This window comes from Tauraco erythrolophus, chromosome 4 (genome assembly GCF_009769465.1).
Source record: "Tauraco erythrolophus isolate bTauEry1 chromosome 4, bTauEry1.pri, whole genome shotgun sequence".
Taxonomy (NCBI): Eukaryota; Metazoa; Chordata; class Aves; order Musophagiformes; family Musophagidae; genus Tauraco; species Tauraco erythrolophus.
In genome coordinates this window covers 17,456,092-17,468,319 of record NC_141468.1, presented here as the reverse complement: position 1 = coordinate 17,468,319, position 12,228 = coordinate 17,456,092, and the positions used below count along the sequence as shown (strand labels likewise).

At 39.5% G+C, this 12,228-nt stretch overlaps 1 protein-coding gene across 1 annotated transcript in view; it reads right to left on the bottom strand.

Annotated features, from left to right (window-relative positions):
• The window catches only part of ABCD2 (ATP binding cassette subfamily D member 2), a 48,728-nt gene that overhangs the window by 29,708 nt on the left and 6,792 nt on the right, over window positions 1-12,228 (bottom strand). The window contains exons 3-6 of the mRNA XM_086610254.1: window positions 12,097-12,218; window positions 9,005-9,173; window positions 5,484-5,578; window positions 3,979-4,124 (exon numbers count right to left, since the gene is read on the bottom strand). Coding sequence (XP_086466380.1) covers window positions 3,979-4,124; window positions 5,484-5,578; window positions 9,005-9,173; window positions 12,097-12,218 — 532 coding nt within the window. The remainder of the gene's footprint in view (window positions 1-3,978; window positions 4,125-5,483; window positions 5,579-9,004; window positions 9,174-12,096; window positions 12,219-12,228) is intronic.

The following is a 12,228-nucleotide window of genomic DNA, read 5'->3' as shown; positions in this document are numbered from 1 at the left end:
CCCAGCCTCCTCTTTTACACGCCAGTCACGGACAGCGGCAGAGCCACATGCACAGAAATCCCTGGGCTTCTCTCTCCCTGCCCCTCAAAGAGCAGTCTGTCCCATCAGCATCCACCACAACTGTGACTGATTAAGGACAAATTCTGCATGGCCTGGCCCTATATAAGGGGAGAAAAAAAAAAATCTCACAATGATTCACAGAGATAAAAGAAGCAGTATAATGATGCTAAGCAATCTAAAAAGATAATAGAATCATTTAGGTTGGAAAAGATCCTTAAGATCTTTGAGTCCAACTGTTAACTTCACACTGCCAAGTCCACCACTAAACCATGTCCGTAGGCACCACATCTACACATCTTCTAAATACCTCCAGGGATGGTGACTCAGCCACTTCCCTAGGCAGGCTGTTCCTGCCCTTGACAACCCTTTCAGTGAAGAAATTTTTCCTAATATCTAATCTAAATCTCCTCTGGTACAACTTGAGGCCATTTCCTCTTGTCCCATTGCTTGTTACTTTGGATAAGAGACTAACACCCACCTTGCTACAACCTCCTTTCAGGTAGTTGTGGAGAGCGATAAGGTCTCCCCTCAGCCTCCTTTTCTCCAGACCAAACAACCCCAGTTCTCCCAGCATAGGGACTCTTCAGGCTTCGTTTTAAAGCCTACATACTGCTAAGTAAAGCTAACTACAAAGTGTTTGCAGTGCTGATGAAATTTGGAGTATACAATGAGATAATTCACTTTTTAACAAATCACTTTTGTGTGTAGCTTTTGAACTTGGCAAAGACATATGATTTCCCACACGTTTCTGGAATACTACGCTGGAACATTACAAATAGAGATGAAAAAATAATCTTTTCAGTGAGCTTCTATTCTCTGGGGAGTATTCTGCTACTTAGTAGTCACTGTATTCTCCACCATTCGCCATGTGGAGACAAGGTTCCTACATTTGACTCAAAGACACAAAGAGGGCTAATACAGAATTCAGCCAAAGGCACACAGGAGAAAGCTCTGACCAGGCTCAGAGGTAACTGTGTCCACTCATGGAGAGAATTCTCCCATGTTCTTAGACCAGAAACATAATGTATACACTTAAACACAGTGATGTCATTCTAACTCGCTGCTCTGATGGACGTCCACCCATTCAAGAGTCTTCTGCTATACCACAGTTTTCACCTACCCACCAAATGAAAGAGTGAGGTAGGTGGAATCCAGCTGATACCATCCTACCACCTCCCAGATCCTCTCAGTTCAGAACATAAATTTTCCCTAAAGTTACGCTGAAATACGTACATGATAAAATATAGGCAGGACATCACCTTCCTCAGTCTGAAGTTTTAGATGTATGTCTAAAAAAAACCAACAAAAACAGAAGGTAACCCTGACCAAGCAGCAATTTGCACTGGGTTAATAAGCAAAATGGTTGCACCAGCAGGACCTTCCAAAACATGCTGCTTTAATTTTGGGACTTTGGAACAATTTACAAAACACTACAGAAATTGTAAATGTATCCTACAGTCAGATATAGACAATAAAAAAACCCAGCTGAATGTGTAATTTATCTTGGCCATAAATAAATGAACTGTTAAAGCACTCAGAAGTGGAATACAGGCAGAAAAAAAAAATGCTTGGACCACATAAGGCAACCCACACAAAAGCCCTAAAAACCCAGCAGATCTGTTGCAAATCTGGTTCAGAAACGAATAAACTTCAATTTAAAATTGAATCTCCTTCAAGTCATTCTTAGTGTCTCAGATATTCACCTAAGACTCTGTAAGCCCAAAGAACAAATACACTAGACCAATATGCAACTCGAGATCATCAAGGACATCCTACCAAACAAGCCTGATTGATTGCTGTACTATATCAGCCCTTTCAGTCACATTCACTCACAAATCTGTACCAGACTCAGTCTCACAGTCTCTTTCCAAATACAAGACACTTATGACTGACAGGCCACACTTCCAAGGCTGCAGAATCCATAGCAACACAGCTGAACTGTCCCCCAAAGTAGACTTCAAAATCTTCAGCCATAATCAAGGTGTAGCACTTCTGCAGAAGAGCCCTCTCTGTCATTCCCTGTTGCCCCATGCACCCAGACGCTGCTCTGTCCCTTGGGAAGAGAACACCTCTGTACTGCCTAAAAAACCCTCCAGGAGCACAGAGCTCACACAGAGCCACAGAGATGAGCCATGGCAACATCACTTAGATGTCCCGAAGACACCACAGCAGCACCCTTTCTCCCAAGGGATGACGTTAGGATGGACTGCATTTGAGCGATACCTGCAGGGTACACCACAAGGTGATATCTCAATCCCTATGCAGCTTTGGTCACAGAGGGCTGGAAAGACGCTGGTTGAATCTCAGTTTCTGACCAAAAGTTTTGAAATATCCCAAAGAAGAGGTCTGCTGGACAAACTCCCCCAGCACCACAAAGTTAAGGGAAACAGCTAACAAAGAACCGTGTTTATAGAAATGAAAACGCAGCAGATGTGATTCAACCCCCTCAACCAGCACCTTGGCAAATCTGCCTTGAACGCAGTGTGAGTTTGTTGGCTTTCACAGAAAAAAGGAGACGTAAGTAAAGGCGAAGGGCTGTAGGCAAGCCAGCCTCAGACGTTGATCTGAGAAGGAGCTGGGATCACACAGATGACAGAAGTGGCTGAAACTCAAGATTTTCTGCAAGAAAAAAATTCAGAATAGCTTTTGTTCTTCCTAAGAATAAAATTGATTTTAAGAATGTCCCACACAATAGGAATTCTGAAATACTGTTTTGAAAACATTTAATAAAGCATTTTGCTCCAAATTCCTGGATGAAACCCGCGAGTGGCTCAGAAAAAATGACAATAGCTAGCAACAAATTATACATATATTTGAAAAAATTACAGATAAATGTTCTGTGTTACCTTCACCTGCAGCAAGGAAAATCTACTTATCATTTAATATTTTCCATTCAGCTTAATAGCTTGTACTTTTAAACAAGACTACAAACGGAACGATGAATACTTCTTTTGCCCACGGGAAGAAATGAACTACAGAAAGCAATCAAAGATTCTCAGTGTTTGATTTTGCTTTTGCAAAACAACCTAGTTAGAAGTCTCTAAGGAGATACTCTAGAATCAATTGTATTAAATTATGTTCTGAGAGTCCAACAGCAAGTCAGAATGCAAATGAAGCACAAAACCCCCCTCCATGTTTCCCTTAGTGAAATGAGCACCTGTTATAAAAAAGATAATTTGCAGCTAATATTGGATTGGATTCTGGTTTTGTAGTGTAAAAGTTGAAGTTTAGAAAATTATTTTCAAAATAAAATTAACAATAATAAATATAATAAGATCAAATAATAAATAAAATATAAATATATAAATAAAATAATAATAAAAAAAATTTCTTCCCTCTGAGGGTGGTAAGGCACTGGAACAGGTTGCCCAGAGAAGTTGTGGCTCCCCCATCCCTGGAAGTGTTCAAGGCCAGGTTGGATGAGGCTCTGGTCAACCTGATCTAGTGGAAGGTGTCCCTGCCCACGGCAGGGGGGCTGGAACTGGATGATCTTTAAAGCCCCTTCCAACCCAAACCATTCTATGATTCTATGATTTTGAACAATTCAACATTTAGGAACCAAAACACTCCCACTTGTTTTGATCTTTGGTTTTAAAGTGAAAACAGAATTAAGATCTATTAGGTCTATTTCAACTTCCTTTCAGATTCTACTTCATTCCCATGATCCCGATCATCCAGGACTTTAGCCAGCAGGGGAACACAGGTTCCATCACAAGAGTATGTGAGCCCTTTTCAATGACTGAAGATCTGCATCATCAACAAAAAGGGATCTTTTTTTTTTTTTTCAGCCTCCACACAGCTGGGGTTGTGATTACCAGCTTTTAACTTGGCTGTACATATCATAGATTGAAAATGAGAGAAGCAGGGTCAAAATTCATGTAACCAGAAAAAAGGTATCACCTTGAGCAAAACACATACCTTTGGGGTATATAAAACATGTGCTGTGGAGGAGGTTTGTAGAGAACTCCTTCATACACAGGCCACAAACCACTTAAAATTCTGAAGAGCGAACTCTTTCCACAGCCATTGGGTCCAGTGATTAACAGATTCATCCCCTCCTGGACCTACAACAGCAATGGAAATGCAAAGATGTTACTACGCAGTATATATGGCACAAGACAGTCTAAGACCTCTAGAGGGAGTTACATGAGCATTTATATCAAATTATCAACTCATTTCCTTAATTACCTGCACATATTTATGCAACTATTCTGGAAACAGTGGCATTAGACACAATATGTTGGCTGAAATAATGAAAATAATTTCTGTAATGTCTGAGTATTTTTATAAACTACACTGACTCTATCACAACATCAATACACCACAGTCAGAATCAATTACTCCAAGGCAGTTTAGGTCCAAAGGGGCTAACAGCATACAGAGCAGTGCTATGTCCATCGGTGATTTAATCTATGGGAGCCCAATCAAATGATTGGGAAAATTTACTTCACGTTGTCCTTTCCTGCTTAATTACCAGCATTATTTTGGCTGTGAAGCGCTAGTTTTTATTCATTTGAATGCTACTCTGTGTATATACAAGTGTATATTTATGCATAATCACAATGTCATTATCTATGCTTTATATAAATATATTGACTATATTATATTTTCTCTTGGTTTTGTCTCTTGAGCCAAATGAATAAATATAAGGGTCTCCTTGACCATAAAGCTGTAATTTTACAAACCTGAAATTCCTACACTGAAGCCACTGCAAGTTCAGCCATAGCTAGGACCCTGTCCTTCTAGTTGCTAATTCCTATACCAACAGAGGTGGCAAGAAGAACACTCTGCTTCAGCTAAATTAAAGGAACTGCATCTTAGTGTTCTCATAACTTCAACTATTTTTTAAAATACTAACATCCGCACTGGAACATAAGATCAGGATATATATGGGAGTAACTCAGTAAAGCTCATCCATTAAAACTGTGAGCAGGTACTGAGTGGTATCTGAAATAGCTTTTTAAAAACAATACAAGTTTTTACTGAGTAAAGACTCCACGGTTGGGCTTGTGAACTATGCTGTCAACTGCTACTTAGTACTGCTCTTTGTGGTGATCAAGCAAAACTAGAGACTCAGTTTTTTTCTGCTGTGAACTCACACTTCTAAAGGAGCCTACGTGAGTAAAGCATCCCATTTAAAGCATCACAGAAATTAAGTAAAGATGGATGCAGACTCCCATATACACCTTTGAAAATCTCAGGTCGGTTTTTCACCTGGCAACAGCACCAGCAATCCTCTCTTCTCTTTCTTTCAGCAGGATAAACTACATATGTCTGCCTCTATTGAGCTACTATGCCTACCTTTCTGGACTTCCCCTTTTATCCATATGCTCCTCCAAGTACTTAACATAAGGTACATGAATTCTGTGCTGTTTATGTTAATGTGATGGCAACAATCAGAAGATTCTTGCATATCATCTTACTTTGAAGTTCAGTCTGGAAACCACCACATCGCCATTCGGAGTAATAATAGGAACGTTTTCACATATAATTCCATGATCAACATCAATAACTTTCCCTAGAAAGAAAAAAAAAAAAAAATAGAATTTGTGAAACCTTTCATTAAGCAATGGTATGTGTCAGTCTCTGTGCACAGCTGAGAAGGGTAAATTGGTGAGTTTCAAACAACTCTTTTATGTGCTCCAGGTTCCCCTAGTGGGAAATCTGGATAATAAACCTTAGCTAGTCAGAAAGACACTGTCAGCAGTACCCAAGAGTGTGCACTGAATCCTAAATTTGATCGTAAATATAATGCACAATATGCATCATAAATATCTAGTGCACTACAAAGACATATTTATTCACATCGTACTCATATTTACTGTATTTTGTTTTAAACTGGCAGTCAAAATCAACCAGCAAAAAAGTTCAAGGGTAGCCTTAGCAGCAGGCAGACCAGTTTACCTTCTCCTGAGGATTTAATTAGAAAATGGAATCTACTTTCACTACCAGCTCTTAAACTCAGAGCCCAGTTCAGTCTCCTCCAGCAACAAGAGCAAAGGAGAAAACATTTAATGGCTTGCTTCCATCTCTTTTTGAAGCCACAGACACTGTAAGAGTGTCTTCTAAGTATTTGCAGAAACCCACAAACATATTTCACTCCAGTAACTACACTTCCTATTTGGATTTCTGGCAAACTTAAATATACAATCTCAATAGGACATTTCGATACTCTGTAACAAAAGGACTTTGAAATAAATTCTTCTGGAAACAGTAAAAAAATAAAACCAACTCTAACTTCTCAGTGGCCTGTTAATGGGTTTCTCTAACACAACCCAAACAGCTGGGCTCCTAGACAAATATCAGAAATTACCTTTGCAGACAAGATGCAAAGGAAAGAGATTTTTCTTCGTATTAAAAAGCTGGTTATTTTAGAACTTAGACCAATCTGAACAAAGAAAAATGGAACTAAGAAAAAGCTGAGTTTATCACAAAAGGGTCTGGTAGCATCTCCTTCAGTTAGTGAGTTTTACATTTTCCATTAAGAGGCTCTTTGTTCAATTGCTTCTGACTTTGCCAAAACTACACCAACTGGGCAAAAATTCCTGTGCCATGTATCAGCCCAAGCATTCTTTTTTCCTAGAACAGGTTTTATTTAAAACAGTTCTGTAGTGTCCAACATGAGATTACAGAAAATTAAAGTGGTTTACTGTTAAAAAAAAATAATTATTGCAACCTTCTCATCACACTGAGGCTCTATTGCCTTCAGACTCCTACAGAGGCACTTGATATGCAACTGGGAGATCAAGCACATCACACCAGGCATGTGTTTTTTGACGGCTCACAAAAACGCTAACAAATTTGGCCATGACATACTTTTGTAAAAAAGGGTCATATCAGTCACTCCAACCACAGGAATACTTGTGAAGGACCTGGCATTCATCTGACTATGTCTCCACAGAAAATCATCCTTCACAATCTCATGCAAATTCTGGAAAATTAATTCCTGGTTTTGAAGCACTTGGATACAGTGGAGAAATTCTAGCTAAAATAAAACTATGACGCAAAATCGTAAGCTAAGTAAGTACCAAGTAAATTTAATTCTCATTTCCTAACTCCACAGTGCTTGATTGCAACTTTAGCATGCTTTTAAAGCATATTTACATGGAACCAGAACACAGTATTTGTACAAGATGTACAAAATCCTATTTCAACTTTAAAATTCTGAATAATTAGATACACTATGTATAAGGCAACATTATTAACTGTTAAAAATATTCTAACAGTTTTCATATTTTCACAATGCTGTTATTGACAACATTAAAAGCAAGGCAGAAACCAGAAATCCCTTAGTTACATAAACTTATATTGGATGATTCAAAAGGAAATAAGTGGCATATGTTCAACGAGCCTTTGGGGAAGCTGAATATTAAGATTTTTCTTTTCTAACAAAGCAGACACACTTACGTATGTGAGCACATGTACTTTTATTCACATACAAATCTACTCTACAGGGACTTCTGAAGCACCAAGACCAAAAGAAAGGAGGAAAAACAGTATTACAATGGACCTTGTCATAAAAAGTGTGGAGCTTGTGGCCTAGATTCATCTGGTCTAAATTCTACTTGTGCACAATGCTTGGCACTGGCTCGCTGCCTCTGAGAGCCTACAAGCACTCAGGAGCAAACACGAGACACCGCAACTTAGGAGGAATTCAGACTGGATGAAATGTGTGACTGTAGTGGAATCAAACCTTGGGAAAAGGCTGCAGAGAAAAAAAGGAGTGGGGTATTAGTATAATGGACCCAACAGGCCAAACAGGAACGTGAACAACATGCTTGTACATCTAAACTCCATTTGGTTTTGTTATTAAAGCACAGCTATCTAAAATGAGCCCCCATGTTACTTTCTTGCTCCAGGAACTACAAATGTTCTCTACTGCAGGTGACAAAACGTAACAGTTATAAAATGCCGTTTCTTTTAGTGTCAGCCAAATATTACCAAGATCTACAAGATTAAGACATCAGCTATTTCCACAGCTATCCACCATGCCACATTAGACTGTTTGTTATGAAGAACCTTGTCAGAGGACCTTTGAGAAATCCATGCTGGAGGGCAGCACTGTTGAAACTGCTGAAAGAAGTTATTTCATAAAGAGCACTGTGGTGCCTTCAGCTCTACCAAGCTCTAAGTTTTCAGAGACCAAAGGGAGGGAATGAGGCTTTTCAACTCCACAGAGGGGAGAAGCAGAAGGGGTCCGTTGGGAAAATTGGGAAAAGCCCATTGCAAAAGCTGCCTTTAAGTACTTCAGAGAGAAGCTAGATGCAAAAGGAAGAGAAAGGTGGCACATAATGGAGCGCAGTAAGAAACGGATGTACAAAGAAAATTATTTGGGGCCGGTGGAGACGGAAGATAGTGGCACCAGAAAGGTATAGGATAGGGACAGGGAGGGATAAGGAATATATTGATCAGATCATTTGGGAGGTGAGGGGAAGGGTAAAGTCAGCAGCCCATTTTCGGCTAAAAACTCCCACTAAATTATGAAAAAATGAGCACAAGCTGATCTTCAGTCACTGAAAACGAAGTAGTATTTTCATTAAAAACTACTGAACCAACCTGTCTTTCCCTCCTAGCCCCAAAAAAATAATACGTTTGAAGATGAAAATCTTACAGTCTGTTTTCTGAAAAAAATTAAGTGCCTGAGGAAAGCAGGTGCTGTCCATGTAAGAATAATAATACCACCACCACCAATAACGATATAGTTGAAACGCCTTTTTCATCGAAAGTTTTCACAGAAAACATTTGAGCAATTTTGTGTATTAGAAAAGCACTGCATAAGCACAGAGTTACAGAATAGCAGGAGGTTAAAATGGAAGGCAACACGGTCTCTGGGGTATTAAAGCTGAGAAGCTGATTTGTTGTAGAAACAAAACCTCTGTTCACCTCCTGTCCCACTGCAACAGCCCCACACGCAGGGAAATACATCCAAATATGAATTAATTACCTTTGATTTCTAAGGGCCCATCAATGTGTAATTCTGCTTTATCTTCATTCTTGCTGTTGTTTTCAGAGTCTTGAATAACAGCCGTTCTTTTGTAGATGCCTCTCTTCACCTCATCAAAGACTGAAAACATGTTGTAGACACGGGCAGTGTAGCCTGCTAGCTCAGTAACCTGAGAAACAACAAACGCCTCATTTCAGTCATACTTCACAAATTCTATAAACTAAATGCTTGGCCAAAGTTTCATGAAAAACATTCCCAGCTATTCTGAGTCAGTGTTTCTCAAATGTTTTTCTGGAAGGATGAACGACGCATCTTTCAATGCCCATCAATTTTCTTTCCTTGAGATTCTGTGCTAACCCATATGCCACCCACAGCTCCTACCAGCCAGCAGACAGAGTTTGAGGGGGACAGATTTCAGCCCATGTAAGCTATGATAGCTCCAGTAAACGAGGAGGTTGCAGGGACTGCTCTTTTCTGAGGATCAGTAGTCTTTAACCAGCAGAGAATAGCTACTAGCATCTCTTAAAATAGAGAGCCTATCATACAAGCAAAAAAATCTCTGCATTTACCAGCAAAATAAAGGTCCACAGAAGTGAGAAAAATTGGCATCTATAATTATTTATGTTTACTTCCCTGTATTCTTGAAACCTCCTGTGGGAAAGGGGTGTTTTTGTGTGTAAAACAGGCAGCATGAGCATATCCTAATCCAAATACAGTACAAAGAAGAAATTACTCTTCTGTCAACTGCATGCTAGAGTACCAGAGCTAAATCTGAGACCTTGGATTAGAACTAGGCAGTTTTACGATTGTAAGGTCTCTTAAAATGCTTCCTCTTTTTTCAGTCCTTTTTTTATAATTTCCACCTAGTGAAGACTGAAACAACACATCTCTGGACCTGATAATTTCCTATTCGTAGGGGACAGCAACACCACCAAGAGCTCCCAAAGAACTGCCTCCATCTGCTGACAGCAAAGAATGAGACCCGGGCATCTTATTATAAATGTATTATTAGGTGGTTTTAAAAGGATGAATTTTTATATTAAATGCAGAGAGCAAGATATGAATAACAAGAAAATGAGTTCAAGATTATAAAATCATTAGCTTGCTGTGGTTAAAAACATGCAGCCCCTGACTGAGTTCACCTGCTATGGCGTACATGATGTCAATATAAAACCCTCTACAATTTCGCTATTTGTGCCAGATTCAGAAGTGAGTGCTCGTTCTGGCCACGTGGCCATCACTCCACTGGAGGTTAACTAGTGTACAACGCTTTGAAAAACTCAGTGGAAAATGCACAATCACTCCATGTTTCAACTCCATCAGCTGTACGTTGTTTTGCACTATCGGTAATGGCATGAACAGATGTGGAAAGTGTTGGGCCAACAGCACTTGAGGCAGTAGGTAGCACATGGGAGCTGTAACATCATTCTCCACACTGGAGTCTTTCTAACAGTTTCAGTGGGAGCTCATGCCAGGACTGAGTGCTCCGCATGGCATCGGCAGTGGCATTTGATGGAGAGAATCCTGCACGTGATGAACGAAACTTGTACCAACTGTACCCTAGAAGAAACATAACTCGTAGTAAGTTTCTAAACTATGCCCCTACAAACTTGTTTTGTCAAAGCATTAAATACTATCAGCTAATCTACTGACCTGCAAAGAAAAGTTGAGCCCACCTCATCTGCACACTGAATTACACTGACTGGAAGGAGGCCGTTTTGGTGGTCAAGAACCAGAGCTTCTCTACCACTTGAAGTGGATTGAAGTACACTGTCCTTTGGAAACTGCCTGAATCATGAGATGGGAATGCCAATGTGGTTAAAGTATCACAGTGTCTCTTGAAGAGAAGTATAAAGATAAAATTAAGATGAAAATTCATAGAACTGGTCTTTGATCTCATGCTGCCTGGATTAAAATCCCACCGTGTTATAAACAAAGTGAGTTTGTTCAGTTGTTCCTAGTACTTTGTGGGTATTTTTGTTTACAAAAAATAAAACCACAATGTTTGTGACTCCCCATGTACATTATATAAATTACTTAAATGTTGAAAACAAAATAGAAATTACATCAGTGTATAATAGGTTATCTGGCAGCATCTTTAGAGCAGAGGCCAAGCAGGGGAACAACTAAAGGAGCATGGGTCAACATCACAGTCCATTAGAAGAACTTCTAAAAAAGCACAGACTCTGGCTTTACCAGAGTCCATATCTGGAGGTGCCAAACTATCCCTCCTCCTCCAATTTACAAAGCTGTAGCTATCACGGCTGGATTTCAAGTAACAGAATCCATAGCCTTTGATTATCTGCCTAGCTAATGCATGCCTCCTCGCACTGCACTGGGAAAAGGGGTCCCCACCAAAGGGACAAGCAAAAAACAATTAAAGGCATGCAGAACCAACATTCAGAAGCAAATATCAAGGAGAATAACAGTGTTGCCTCTGTTTTCTTTTGCTTAACCTAGAGAAATCTCCAAGAGAGACCACAGACAAAAGCCCAACTTTACTGGAATTTGAGTAAGGACCGGAAACATCTCTGATCTTCCAGATGACCATCCTGTACTTCTAGACTATCTGCTGTCTCAAGGTGGATTTTTTTCCTGCTAAAATTTCTCTGTCTTGCAAAATTACTTGCAATTTAACAGGTTCACAAAATACTGAAAACAGCCCTACAGTTTAGGTGGCCACGAAATAAGTATTCAATTCGCTTTGTGTTTCATAAAGAACATGACACTTCCAACAGAAGAGTCCCAATGCACTGGAGGCAGACACTCTGAATTCAGGTCTGTGCTTCAAATGGAGGAGGAATTTGAACCTTTACCACATACATTCCAGGAACTTCTATTGCTCTCTGATGGCACCTGAATACAGGTAATAAAAATGACATTTACATGTTGCACCATACTGGCAGTTATGCACTTTAGACTCTTTGTGGACTTAACTCCAAAGATCAAACTACCAGTTCAAAGATCTCCATGGATTTACTTGCAATAGAATCGGCCTTTTAAAATTACACTTTTTTTTACATTTTATATTAAATGTAAATTCTGTTTTACTTTTTTTCTCTTCTGTTTCATGAATGAGAGATATACAGTACCTCTTTGTACGAAGACATAATCCTTTCAATAGCATCTGCTCCGGAGATCAGCAAGTTTCGCGATGTAGTAAAAGCTTCTGTTCTTTCGCTAACCATTGCCTGTTTCTGGCCATCTTCCAGTTCTAAAAGCAA